Genomic DNA, 14,115 nt, shown 5'->3' on the forward strand with positions numbered 1-14,115 from the left:
TAGAGTTCCAGCTTTCTGGGATAGAGTTCCAGCTTTCTGGGATAGAGCTCCAGCTTTCCCCGGGGTAGAGCTCCAGCTTTCCGGGGTAGAGCTCCAGCTTTCCAGGGGTAGAGTTCCAGCTTTCCCGGGATAGAGTTCCAGCTTTCCAAGATAGAGTTCCAGCTTCCCCGGGGTAGAGTTCCAGCTTTCCCGGGGTAGAGTTCCAGCTTTCTGGGATAGAGCTCCAGCTTTCCGGGATTAGAGTTCCAGCTTTCCTGGGTCGAGTTCCAGCTTTCCAGGGGTAGAGTTCCAGCTTTCCTGGGATAGAGTTCCAGCTTTCCAGGGTAGAGCTCCAGCTTTCCCGGGATAGAGTTCCAGCTTTCCCGGGGGTAGAGCTCCAGCTTTCCCAGGATAGAGTTCCAGCTTTCCCGTATAGAGCTCCAGCTTTCCAGGATAGAGTTCCAGCTTTCCACTGCCTGTCATTTGAAGGAGTGCTACCTCACTCACACCAAAATAGTCTGGCTCTGGTTTTAAGCTCATCTCCCCTTGACCCCCTCAGGAAGTCACTACAATCTGTCTATGCAACTTTTTTTATGACTGTTGTGACTGTCTATCTCGTGGTTCATGTGTCTTCAAAGAGAGCTTTAAGCTTTCAGAATCTACACCTCAGGCTCCACACTAAGTCCATATTTAAAGTGATGGCTACATTCCTGAAGGTTGCAACTTTAAGTGAAACAACTGTAAGTGAATCTGGGGTTACCAGCGCAATCAATGTTACAGCTGGAGTTAGGTTCCTTCGTACATTTCTCCCCTAGAAAGATAACAATCTGAATTTCAAATCATGTCCCACGTGTGCATTCCCAGCTGAAATAGCACACAACATAGAATACAAACACAACACAGACCAGAAAGGAAATACAATCCAGATATACAGTGTATGAGGAACACATTCAATTGAAGTTATGTATTTTGTGTGTTAAGAGTGAGAGACGTGGTTCCACTCAGAGTTGTTTTCCTGAGCTTGGTTCTGAGGAGGCTGCAGGCTAGTTTGTTTGCATGCATTTTGATGAGGTTTTACAGAAGGGATTGTAATCGAGAGCATTAAAAAAATGGTGGAATGCTGCTGCCTCTGTCCCTCCAGGGACAGAGAGAGAGAGACAGGGAAAGACAGAATGGAATTGGTGTGTGGGTGTGTGAGAGGGGGGGGAGCGTGAGAAACAGGAGCAGGAGTGGGCTATCCGGCCCCTCGAACCTGCTCCCCCATTCAATAAGATCATGTCTGATCTTTCGTGGACTCAACTCCACTTACCTGCCCACTCACCATAAACCTTAATTCCTTCACTGTTCAAAAATCTATCTTTGCCTTAAAAACATTCAACAAGGTAGCAGCGTCAGCTGCTTCACTGGGCAGGGAATTCCACAGATTCACAACCTTTTTGGGTGAAGAAGTTCCTCCTCAACTCAATCCTAAATCTGCTCCCCCTTTATTTTGAGGCGATATCACCCCCCCCCATCTAGTTTCACCCAACAGTGGAAACAACCTCCCTGCTTCTACCTTATCTATTCCCTTCATAATTTTATATATTTCTGTAAGATCACGCCTCGCTCTTCTAAATTCCAATGAGTATAGTCCGAGTCTCTCAATCTCTCTTCATAAACCAACTCTCTCAATTCCGGAATTAACCCAGTGAATCTCCTCTGCATCCCCTCCAATGCCGGTACATCCCTTTCTCAAGTAATGAGACCAAAACTGTACACAGCAGTGCGTCAGCATTAAATACTTCACCAGGAAATCCCGCAAAACTGCTGGAACTGGAATTGGCTCTGAAGTTAAGCAATGAGTAAGTTCAACTCGCAGTTTGCTTTAAGTGTCTTGGGAAGTGATACCAGCTGGAGAAATATCATCAGAAGAAGGTGCAGAAATTTGCTGTAAGGAAACTGGTTATAGTTGGTCCAGCCTGAGCAAGAATCTCTCATGTGGCAGCATGATCCCATCTGATGTTATTACTGCTTAAGTCACATGCCAGACTGACACCGGGCTTGAGATATCCAAAGGTTTAAAATTGAATGAGGTGTTCTTTCACTGAAACTCAAGTGCAAAATGCTGCCGATTGACTTTACACAAAACGAGAAAAGTATAGTCCTCAAAAAAAGATGAAATAAAATAAACCAATCCATTTACATATGACATAATGTGAAACACACAGTAAAAATACAATCCCATCTATTCTAAAACAATCACTTTACAGTATTCAAACACCAGACAGAATTCCCTCCGCTGTTACAACCTATAGCTCAAGCTTAATTGTTTCTTTTAATTCCCTGTCTTAACAGCTTGATAACCTCTTCCTCAATTATTCACACAACTGAGCTTTGACTTTCTCAGCTTTGAATAATCCCTTCATGGCTCTCACCAAACACTTCTGTTCTGGAACGTGGAAACTAAAATCTGTACACAGAGCTAACTATTCTGAAATATCTCCTCTCTTCAGGAGGAACTGTCATCATGCATCTAACTTCTACCTAGACTTATGCAAAATGAAAGTAAATCTTTTTCTGCTCTTCAATGTTTACTCTATGCACTTGTAAAATTCTCCAATGACGATACAAATAAATTCCCATGATTGGCACAATATCACTCTCACACTGGTTTAAAAACATTGTAGCTCACTGACATGTTAATCAATAAACACCTTCATTCTCACAGCCCAATGCCCCCAGTTCAAAATCCAAACTCAAAAATGAATGAATTGCGATCACATGCACCAATATAATCATGGTGGAGACAGTAGTGAAGCTATGCTGGGGCTTTTTGTAAAGATAAAGCTAAAAGCTTTTGAAAAGCTAAAAAGGACAGAGTTAATTTGAAACCTTTATAGGCGTTTGTAATGAAATCTTTCTGATCTCTCTCGTCAAGTACAATACATTGAGTTCATGGCCTTTCTTGTTCAACACAAGTTTGTGTTAAAGGTCAACAAGATTGGAAGAGCTGGTGAATGTGTGCGGTAGTTGACCTCCACAATGAAAAGAAATCCAAGTTAGGGTTAGGGTGTTATCAGACCAGGTTTCACTGTGGGATTTGATCTGTCTGCGATTCACACCACCTTGGGATTATCACAAGTACAACTTTAAACATCCATTCACCAGACAATAGTGCCCTATTGCACGGAGCAGGCTCTGTATTGTGGTAGACCTGGTCTGTCCAGCTGGAGACCCCACATTGCCTCACTCCTGTCATCAGATGGAGACCAGAGCTTGCAAGTTCAGGAATCATTGAAGGATGAGGGAGGAGCCAGAAGAAGAATCCCCAGGACCTCTCAGGAAGAGAGAGGTGGTGTAGTAGGTAAGGACAGTAGGGAAGAGAGAGTTGGAACATGGACGGGAAGCAACTCTGGAATTCTGATTGAAAAACAAAGCCTGGGAGAGTGACAAAACTCAAGGAGAAAGGCCCAGAGAAGAAGGGAAATCCAGAAGAAAGGCAAGGCCAGGTCAGGGTGGGACCTCAAAGCCAGGAGCCAGGGCAGGAAGCGAAGTGGAGGGCCACACAGGGGAAAAGGTTGAACAGGTTGGGACTCTACTACTGGAGTTTAGAAAAATAAAAGGCAATGTCATTGAAACATAGAAGATTCTTAACGGGCTTGACAGGATAAATGCTAAGAGGATGTTTTCTCCTCGTGAGAGAGCCTAGGTCCAGAGGACACACTTCCAGAATAAAGGGGTGGCAATTTAAGAATTTCTTCTCTCAGTCTTTGGAACTCCTTGCCACAGGGAGTCCTTGTGTATATTTAAGGCTGAGATAGATTCTTATCAGTCGGGGAATAAAGGTTATGGGGAAAGGGCAGGAAAGTGGATGTGAGGAAGGTTGGATGGTGGGAAGTGCAGGAGTAGGCAGGTGACAGAACAGGTAGTCTGGCTAATGGTGTTCAACTAAAATCAACAGTGTGACACAACATAAAAACTACAGGGTATGAGACTACCTCAGTCTGAACCTCCTGTAGGTTAGAAATGGCAAACACAGTAGATGGAGAGCTCACAAACAGCAGCTCAGCAAACTTAGTTAAAGAGCTGGAAACATCATGTCCCCAATACTTGGGAAGGGACAGTGTTCACAGAGGTGGCTTTGTGTTAGGACACAGAACAAAGTGAGTAAAACATGAAAGGCAATAAAGGCAGAAATCAGCCTTTAACTAACATAAAGACTGACTGAAATCAGTCAGTTTAATATCCAGGCTGGAGAAGCTTCTCGAAACAATGAATAGAGTCAGTTGTCTCATAGGAAAAAGATGGTTTGATTAGGAAGAGTCAGCATGGATTTCTTAAGGGAAATTCATGTTGAATTTGTTAAAAAGTTATTCATAGGATGAGGGCATCACCTTCTAGGCCAGCATTTATTACCCATCCCTAATTGCCCAGAGGGCAGTTAAAGAGTCAACCATATTGCTGTGGGTCTGGAGTCACATGTAGACCAGACCAGGTGAGGATGGCAGCTTCCTTCCCTAAAGGACATTAGTCCATCAGATGAGTTTTTTCTGACAATCGACAATGGCTTCATGGCATAATGAGACTTTTAATTCCAGATTTTTTATAATCATATTCAAATTCGGCCATGTTGGGATTCGAACCCGGGTCCCCATAACATTATCTGGGTCTCTGAAATGACAGTCCAGTGTTAATGTTCCCTAACTTGAATAAACTTCCTGGAGTTTTTTGAAGAGTGAACAGAAAGGCTCAATGAGAGGAATGCTGTTGATGTGGTATATGTGGATTTCAGAAGATGTTTGAGACAGTGCGACACAACAGATTTGTGAGGAAAATTCTTGGTCATGGTGTACAAGGGACAGTAGCAATGTTGGTATCAAACTGACTTGAGTGAAATAGACAGTCATGGTGAATGGATCATTTTCACGCTGGAGGAAGGTTTGTCACAGAGTTCCCCAGGGTTCAGTGTTGGAACCTGGGCTTTTTTAGATATTTATTAATGGTCTAGTCTTGGTGTGCAGGGGACAGTTTTAGAGTTTGCAGATGACAGCAACCTTGGGAGATGTGAGGGGGACACTGTGGAACTCCAAAAGGACACTGACAGATTGGTGGAATGGGTAGATAGGTGGCAGATGTGGTTCAGTGAGAGAAGTGTGAGGTGATGTACTTCGGTCAGAAGAACATTGGAAGACAATCTAAAACCGGGGGTACAATTCTAAAGGGGCTGCAGGAGCAGAGGGGCCTGAGTGTTTCCATGCACTGATCACTGAAGGTGGTAGGTGGGCTGTAGTTAGCAATGAATAAAGCACACAGTGTTCTCAATTTTAAGAACATAGAACGGTACAGCACAGTACAGGCCCTTCGGCCCACAATGTTGTATTGACCTATTATGCTACTAAGATCAATCTACCCTGCATACCCTACATTTTACTATCCTCCATGTGCCTATCCAAGAGTCGTTTAAAAGTCTCTAAAGTATCTGACTCCACTACCACTGCCGGCAGCGCATTCCATACACCCACCACTCTCTGTGTGAAGAACCTACCTCTGACATCTCCCCTATACTTTCCTCTAATCACCTTAAAATTATGCCCCCCTCGTAATAGTCATTTCCGCCCTGGGAAAAAGTCTCTCACTAGCCACTCTATCTATGTCTCTCACCATCTTGTAAACCTCTATCAAGTCACCTCTCATCCTTCTTCGCTTCAATGAAAAAAGCCCTAGCTCCCTCAACCCTTCCTCACAAGACCTGCCCTCCAGTCCAGGAAGCATCCTGGTAAATCTCCTCCGCACCCTCTCTAAAGCTTCCACATCCTTCCTATAATGAAGTGATCAGAACTGAACACAACTTAGTGACAGGGGCACAGAGTACAAGAACAAGAAGGTGATGATGAGCTTGTATAAGACACTTGCTCGACCTCAGCTGGAGGAATGTGTAGCGTTGTGGGTGCCATATTGTAGGAAAGATGTGAATGTATTGGAGATAGGGTACAAGGGATTTACAATAGATCCAGCGATGAGAAACTTCAGGGATGAGGATAGATTAAAGAAATTGGGACTGTTCTCCTTGGAGAGAAGAATACTGAGAGGAGATTTGAGAAAGGTCTTCCAAACCATAGGGAGGGATGGAGCGAACACTTTGGGATAGACTGTTCCCACACGTGAACTGATCAAGGCCCACAGGCAGAGACTGAAAGTGATTTGCAAAAGAAGCAAATGTAAGGTGAGGAAAAACCTTTTTCCCTCAGTGAGTAATCGGGGAATGGGGACGCAGGCAAGGTCGGCTCAACTGATGGGAGGTAATTATTTGGATACAAAGAATGTGCAACGGCATGGGGAGGAAGCAGGAGATTGGCACCACGTCATGATACTTGCTTGAAGAGTCAGTACAGGCTCGGTGGGTTGAACGGCCTCCCTCTGGGTGGGGGTGGGAGTGGGGTGTGACATTGATGGAAGAGTTAGTTTCAGTTTTGACCTCCTGACATGGTCTGCAGCTCACTGAGAGAAGACAGCCAGTAAAAATGGCATCGACACAGAGCTGCCCTGTCAACTGAAGACAACTTTGTCATTGGCTGTGTGCAGGGTTAACCAAACCTTTTGTGTGAATGTGGTGATGGAACAGAAACTCCAACATTGTCTAATGTGAAGTTACTGGCAGTCTCTACAGTAGGCCCCACACTGTCTCATTCCAAACTCAAACAATCAGCTAAATGAGTTTAGAAGGAAGGAGAAAATTACCAGAACATTAGATTGTGGTATCCTTATGGTGGGCTCTGCAGAGCTAAATAACCTTCTCCCCGTGTCTGCGTGGGTTTCTTCCAGGCGCTCCAGTTTCTTCCCACAGTCCAAAGTTGTGCAGGCTAGGTGGATTGGCCATGCTAAATTGCCCATAGTGTTCAGGGATGTGTAGATTAGATGGGTTATAGGGGAATGGGTCTGGGTGGGATGCTCTGAGGGTCGGTGTGGACTTGTTGGGCCGAAGGGCCTGTTTTCACACTGTCGGGATTCTATGAATTCTATGATGTGTCTCATTCGAGAATCCTTGGCAGAACTGAGAAAGGAAGCCCCAGGGCCTAACTGACAGTGTTATAAACTAAACCGTGACATGAATTTATTCAATTCAAGCAGACACAACAATGATAGCTTTGTGTGATCTTGTGGTCTAGTTCTGTTGGTTAACATGAGGTGTTTCAATGTCACAAATCCCTGACCAAATGGTACACCTCCTCAGTGAAGCTGTACCTTCATCCACTCGATCTGAGGGTGAATGGAGGGACTGGGAACAGACCTCAAAACTGGGGCAATCAGTCTGGTGTAACGGACTCTCAGAGCAGCTTGTGTTTCTGTGTGGGCTGCTGCCTTTCTTAAGGTGGGCCACGTCAGGAAGTTCAAAACAGTAAGACCCTTCCCTGCTGTGGAACACCTCAAACCATCTCTACTCTTCACTTCCACTGAAAGTGAGTCTGTGCACAGGGCTTCTCTATCACCCTGCATTCCAGGCTTCTCCTGTGCACAGACAGAGACAAGGAAGGAGCACAGCTCCATGTTTAAAACCGCTCGCTGGGCTCCCTCCATCAGCTGCTTACTTCCAGAGCCAGTTCCTCCCTGGTCAACAAGGTTGAGATCCAAAAGGGTTCAGGGTGAGGATTGGAGCAGGTGACAGAGACCGAGAGCTGTGAGGCGATGGAGGCATCCGTTGAGAGACATGAGAATTTAACAATCAAACTGGAGGAGGATCAGAGAGACAGCGTGATGTCTGGGGGAGAATGGGTGAAGGAGATCAATTGCAATGAGATGGCCATTAATCTCTGGCAAGATGCGAACAGTTGATCAAGGAAGCACTGCTCATGTGTCTGTTCGAATGAAGAACACAACAGCTTGTGGTGGTTTGTGTTGGCAGCTATTCCCCGTGTGCCAGCCGTGCCCACACACACCCAGTGTCTGCTCACCTTCAGGACTGCCATGTTACTCAATGTGTGACACCACATGTTTGTGATGTTGGCTTTGGTCTGCGTGATTTGGCACCCTGCGGTTTGCCAGCCTCCATAGCCATCGAGGAGCTCAAAGTTCCAACAGGCCGCCACCTGGTCTTCACCCGACTGCCAGTGACGTAGGGAAACCAGGATGGGCTCCCTGCTCTCATTCACACCACAACCATCTGGGAAGACAGAAGGAAAACAACATGGAATTACCCTTCCCACTCTGCACTCGGCCAGTGACCAGCAGCTCCTCTCAGTCCCCAACAACTCGGAACATTCTGCAGGCTTGCCTTAGCTGAAGGATGTCCTACTCCGCCCCCCTCCCCCCCACCCCCACCCCGGAGTTGGGGGAGTGACATTCCATCCCAATTAGCTCCAAATCCCTCCTTCCACAAAATTCCACCTTCAAAATCTCAGCACCTTGCGAACTGATGAGCATTCGATGTGTTTGCTTCAGCAGTGACAGCTAATAGCCCCGCTGGGGGCAGCGTGGAGTGGGTGGGGTGGGGAGGGGGGAACTGCAGGAGACTCCTTCAGGGATAAGGGGGAGATTTCTGGAGCATTTGGATCATTAACTTTGACAGACTCAGTGCCTGTGGCAGAGGCTGGCATCATTCCTGAGGGAAAATGCAACCACCGATCATTTGGCAGATACAAGACATTTCCTGTCCAGTTCTTGCAGCTCTTGGTATTCCTGGTAAATTGGACAACTTTGTTAGTAAATGTGTGATTGGCTTTTCCACAGAAACATCAGCGTCTCTGTCATATTCAGGTGTTAATTGAGCTGCTGTGACTTTCCAGAATTTGAGCTCCTTTCTTTCAGACGTACGCTGTTTCAGCTCACAACCTGTTCCTAGTTCCTTGTGATCATCAGTCCCTCTTCCCAAGTGAGGGATATTACACTGAGGATGTCAGCTGGGGCTCAGACGGGCACACTCCATGCTCTGAGCTGAAAGGTTGTGCGTTCGAATCCCCATCAACATTTCATGCAGGCTGATGCTCCCAGCACAAGCCTAACAGAAAGCTGCCCTGCCTGACGCACTGTCTTTCAGATAAACCTCACAGGAATAGGCAACCTGCTCATGATCACCTTGCTGTTTGTGAATCTTGGGTGAATTTTCTGCTTTGTTTCCGACATTAAAACAGTGGCTAGGTTTGAAAAGTCATGTTGTACTTTCTTCCAGTGCCTCTCATTGTGTATTACCAATCAGACTGTGTCGGGTTCGCTGTCTAATTTGTTCATCTGCATCAGTAAGGTCGGGCTCTCCCAAACTAGCCTTAGATCAGCTTCCCGAGACTGTCTCAGTTTCACATTTCCTTGAAGGACACTCCCTGCTGTCAGGTTGAGATGTTGAATAGCATTGTCACAGCTTTTTAGGGGAGAGGCAGGGAAGGAAGGACATCATTCAGTATTATTACTGCAAACACGTGTTGTTCTGCATGGTGGGTTACACAATGAAACTTAATGTCTGATGCAGCAGCACTGTCACATTAACCAGCCTGCAGTAAGCTTCATCAGTAAATCCCTTTATTTCTCTTTCTCACAAGTGAACCTTGTGACCATTATCATCCTGTCTCAGGTGAACTGTGGTCTCTCCAACTGCATCACTTATTAAATGATTACCATGGCAGTGGCAGACCTAATGGTAGTTATCTTTGATGTGATATGGACTCAGATTAATAGCAGTTATTTTCCATATTGCTTCCTGGATATAACAGTCTCAAATCTGTCCTGTTGTTTATATCCACTGACAGTTCTCTCTGGTTAACTGTTGCAGTCACTTTTGATTGCTGTGTGGCCATTAGTTGCCAGAAATTGAGATTAAGATACTGTGCAGGGAAAACTGCAGCTACAGTTATAACAGCTAACTGCACTCTATTCTGTATAAAAAATATTCCTGTGTACTTTACTTACACATCTCTGGGCAGGTACAATAATGTGCCATGGTTCTGTGCTGTCCCTCAAAGGTACTATATTGAGCTCGGATGGCAGGTGTTTGAATGGCTGGATTCACTCTTAACCCCATGTCCTCCACTTTTGCTCATCAATGCTCTGAACATTAGATACATTTTATTGGCCGATAGAGTCCGCAGGAGGCTTCGGGGAAATAGCAACAACAAGACACACACTGAGCCCGAGATGGAGAGCCGGGGAAAATCCATCATTTTACTCCTGGCCGTTTCAGGCACCTTTCTGTTATTATGGAGGACGTATGTTTTGCATTTCAGATTCATCAATTTGTAATTACTTATGTACAGAATGGTTTCAATAGCCCCACATGAAGTTTCACAGAAGTTGGATTTATGCTTCAGCTTTTGAGCTGCTGCATAGATACATTTATTCACACGCACCATGGGATGCTGATGTTGTTGGAGGAACTCCTTTCTGGTTCGATGCATTAGATTCTGGGACATGATTTGGAAGGAAGGGAATTCGGCTCCCTCTAAGTCTAGTGCTGAGGCTAACATTTCACCGTTAATACACATCATGGAACAGCTCAGCCTGATATTGGTGGCTGCTCAGGGTGGGAAGCGTGCGGTAATGTCCCTCCCTCTGGACCGGGAGACCCAGGTTCAATGCCCACCTACACCATACATGCATCACAGCAGGTATACTGGCACAGTTTGACCCAGGAGCTGACTGTGTGGGGCATATTCCCATTCTTGTGTCATAGACAATGTTCTAGCTATCCTGCAGGGAGACACTGCCTGCCCTGAGGAACCACATCATGTGGTCACCTTCATTGGTCAGTACATCGAGTATTGGAGTTGGGACATCATGTTATGGCTGTACAGGACTTTGGTGAGGCTACTTTTGGAATACTGGGTTCAATTCTGGTCTCCCTGTTATCGGAAGGATATTCCATTGAATAGAACCCATAGAATTCCAACAGTGTGGAAATAGGCCATTTGGTCCAACAAGTCCACACTGACCCATTTCTCTACCCTGTCCCTGTAACCCTGCATTGCCCATGGCTAACCCACACAGCTTACACATCCCTGGACACTACAGGCTATTTCCCAGACCAATCCACCCTAACCTGCACATCTTTGGACTGTGGGAGCAAAGTGGAGCACTCGGAGGAAACCCACGCAGACACGAGGAGAATGTGCAAACTCCACACAGACAGTCGCCCGAGGGTGGAATCGAACCCGGGTCCCTGGCGCTGTGAGGCAGCAGTGCTAACCGCTGAGTCACCATGCCGTGAAACTTGAAAGGGTTCAGAAAAGATTTACAAGGATGTTGCCAGGGTTGGGAGGGTTTGAGCTACAGGGAGACGCTTAATAGGCTGGGGCTATTTTTCCTGGAGTGTCGAGGCTGAGGGGTGACCTTATACAGGTTTATAAAATCATGAGGGACATGGATAGGGTAAATAGCCAAAGTCTTTTCCCCAGGGTAAGGGAGTCCAAAACTAAGGGACATAGGTTTAAGGTGAGGGGGGCAAGATTTAAAAGGGACCTAAGGGGTAACATTTTCATGCAGAGGATGGTGCATGTAGGGAATGAACTGCCAGAGGAAGAGGTTGGTACGATGACAACATTTAAAAGGCATCTGGATGGGTATATGAATAGGAAGGGTTTAGAGGGATATGGGTCAAATGCTGGCAAATGGGTCTGGATTAATGTAGAATATCTGGTTGGCACGGACAAGTTGGGCCGAAGAGTCTGCTTCCGTATTGTACAGCTCTACGGGTCTATGACATTGTCCATCGTGTTCTTTAAACCCTGACATAGCATGTTGCTCCCAAGTATCTTGTAGGTTGCCCTGAGAATCCAAACAAGCTCACATCATTGAACGGTGCCAGAGCAGGACTGGGCCATCCAGCTGAACACCCAGCAAGTGTCACAAAGTTACCCCCCCACCAAAACTTGTCAACATGCAGAACGAGGCCATTCAGCCCATCCTGTCCACACCAGTTCTCTGAAGGGGCCTTCTGCTCGGTGTCATTGTACTGCCTTTAGCCCATGTCCCAACACATTGCCTGTGTTTGAATCCTCTTTGGGTCCACAACTGAACACGTCTCCGCCACACTTCCAGCGGATAAAGTCTCGGTCTCTCCCTGCTTCCTTCCGAAAGTGTCCGTCTGTCTGTGCTTTCTTGATCTCAGGCCCTTATTGACAGGGTGCAGTGTCTCCCTCTCTCCTCTGCCCATGTTTTAAACCCCACAGGTATTTCCTGGGAATAAGAAGGACTCAGGCAGATGGGCGACATTAAACTGCACAGAGCGTGGTGTTCAGTGTCTGTTTAACCCCTGAAACCAATTAGCTGCTGAGTTATCTCTATGTCAAATTGGGATCTTGCTGTGCACACGCCAGCTGCCTCGATTCCTCCGCTACAGCAATGGTGACCTTTCAACATGGGAGTTCCCTTCCTCCCTCTCTCACTTCTTTGTTGTGTATCTTGCTGTTTGAGGCTGTTGCGCACTGACGCTCCCACACTATCAGAGCTGGTGTCATCTGGGCCCTGCCTGGGATTTCGCTCCCTCTCCAGTTACCGCTCACCCCCCTTCACATCAGCTTCTGCAATGGCCAGGGAGAGCAGGCAGTGACATCCAGCCCCTTGCAGCAGGCTGTCTCTGAGAGCCAGGTATGACTGACCTCCCCCCTCAAACCAATGGAAGCCGGGTCTCATTGCTGGTGTTCTCGGGACAGTCTGACCCGCACACTTACTCACGGTGTGGGGTCAGACTGTCAGAAAACACCCCACACCTGACAGGGTCCATACACAGGCTTGAGTTAGCTGTGCCCATGCTCCCCGCTAGTCCTCTCTGTCTTTGCAACAAGACCCTCAGAAACCATCGACAATGCTTGGGAACAGGAGGCGGCCAGTCAGCCCTCCTCCAATCCCGAGACCATTGGGACTGAGCCAGAAGGGTAGGTGAGGGGTTGGGGGCAATCTTCCTGAAAGAGTGTATCAATCCAGTTCAGTTCACTCCTGGAGGATTCACTGCATGTTGGAGGTGTGGGCTGTGCTCCTGAATGTGCTCACTTGGACAGAAACAGAGACGCGTACGCTGATACCACAGCCAGGCTGGCCAGCAGACGTTTCGGGTCCGGCTCTGTGGCTGACATAGCTTCTGCCAAAGCAGCATCTCCTGAGCTTAGGGACGTTCCCCGAGAGGAGCTGGGTAGTGCTCTCAGGTCCAGGGGAACACAGTTTGCCAGTGAAAGCCGCTGGCCAGCTCACAGGCTGCTCACAAAGTGGGCTGTCTGAGAGAGCAAGAGATGACAAGGTGTAGGTCTAGGCCCGAAACATCAGCCTCCCTGCTCCTCTGATGCTGCTTGGCCTGCTGTGTTCATCCAGCTCTACACCTTGTTATCTCAGATTCTCCAGCATCTGCAGTTCCTACTATCTCTGAGAGAGCTTTGAGCTAGGAGCTCGCCAATGGGCAGTACCACTGCTGCCTGCCCCAAAGTGTCATTCTGATGATATGTTCACGGTTTCTCTCTCTCTCTCTCTCTCTGTTCCCCTGGAGTCTCTCTGATCCGCTAAGGTTTTCGGACACAGTCAGCGACCAGCCCACCCCCCAACTTTATACCATCATGTTGACCAAGCAGCAGCTTGGCTCTCTGTGCCCTCTCCCGAACCCCCGCCCCTCTGCCATTCTCCGTGTTTGCTGGTGTTCACACCATCCAGCGGCAATCCCAGACGGTGCCCCTGTCCCCCCACCCTCGCCTGCACAGTGCCCACAGTGCCTCACCTGTCCCGGTGAAGATGACCGGAGTAGAGGGGATCCGCTGCCCGCTGTTATCAGCGAGGCTGCTCGAGTTTCCGGTGCTCGGGAAGAGCTTCCCATTACGGAATACCACAAACTGCAGCCGGCAACTGGAGCTGTTCCCAGCCATGCCAGGGGCCGAGCGGGACAACAGGGAAGGAGGCAACTGCACTGATGCCAGGGCAATGCTGTTCTGGAGGGGCAGAGAGAAGGAAAGGAGTTACAGCTATGTGCACACATGCACACACAAACTTACACACACACACACACACACAAACTTACACACACAAGCACACACATAAACTTACACACACACACTTCATACATACACACACACACACAAACACACACTTACACACACACAAACTTACACACACACACTTACACACGCACACACGCACACACACAAACTTACACACACACACTTATACACACACACACAAGCACTCATACACACACAC

The 14,115-nt window shown here is 47.3% G+C and overlaps 1 protein-coding gene across 1 annotated transcript in view; it reads right to left on the reverse strand.

Annotated features, from left to right (window-relative positions):
• The window catches only part of LOC125487330 (adhesion G protein-coupled receptor A2-like), a 130,295-nt gene that overhangs the window by 6,925 nt on the left and 109,255 nt on the right, over positions 1–14,115 (reverse strand). The window contains exons 10-11 of the mRNA XM_048618520.1: positions 13,640–13,851; positions 7,908–8,116 (exon numbers count right to left, since the gene is read on the reverse strand). Of these exons, the coding sequence (XP_048474477.1) occupies positions 7,908–8,116; positions 13,640–13,851 (421 nt within the window). The remainder of the gene's footprint in view (positions 1–7,907; positions 8,117–13,639; positions 13,852–14,115) is intronic.

This window comes from Rhincodon typus, chromosome 40 (assembly GCF_021869965.1).
Source record: "Rhincodon typus isolate 14 chromosome 40, sRhiTyp1.1, whole genome shotgun sequence".
In the NCBI taxonomy this organism is placed as follows: domain Eukaryota; kingdom Metazoa; phylum Chordata; class Chondrichthyes; order Orectolobiformes; family Rhincodontidae; genus Rhincodon; species Rhincodon typus.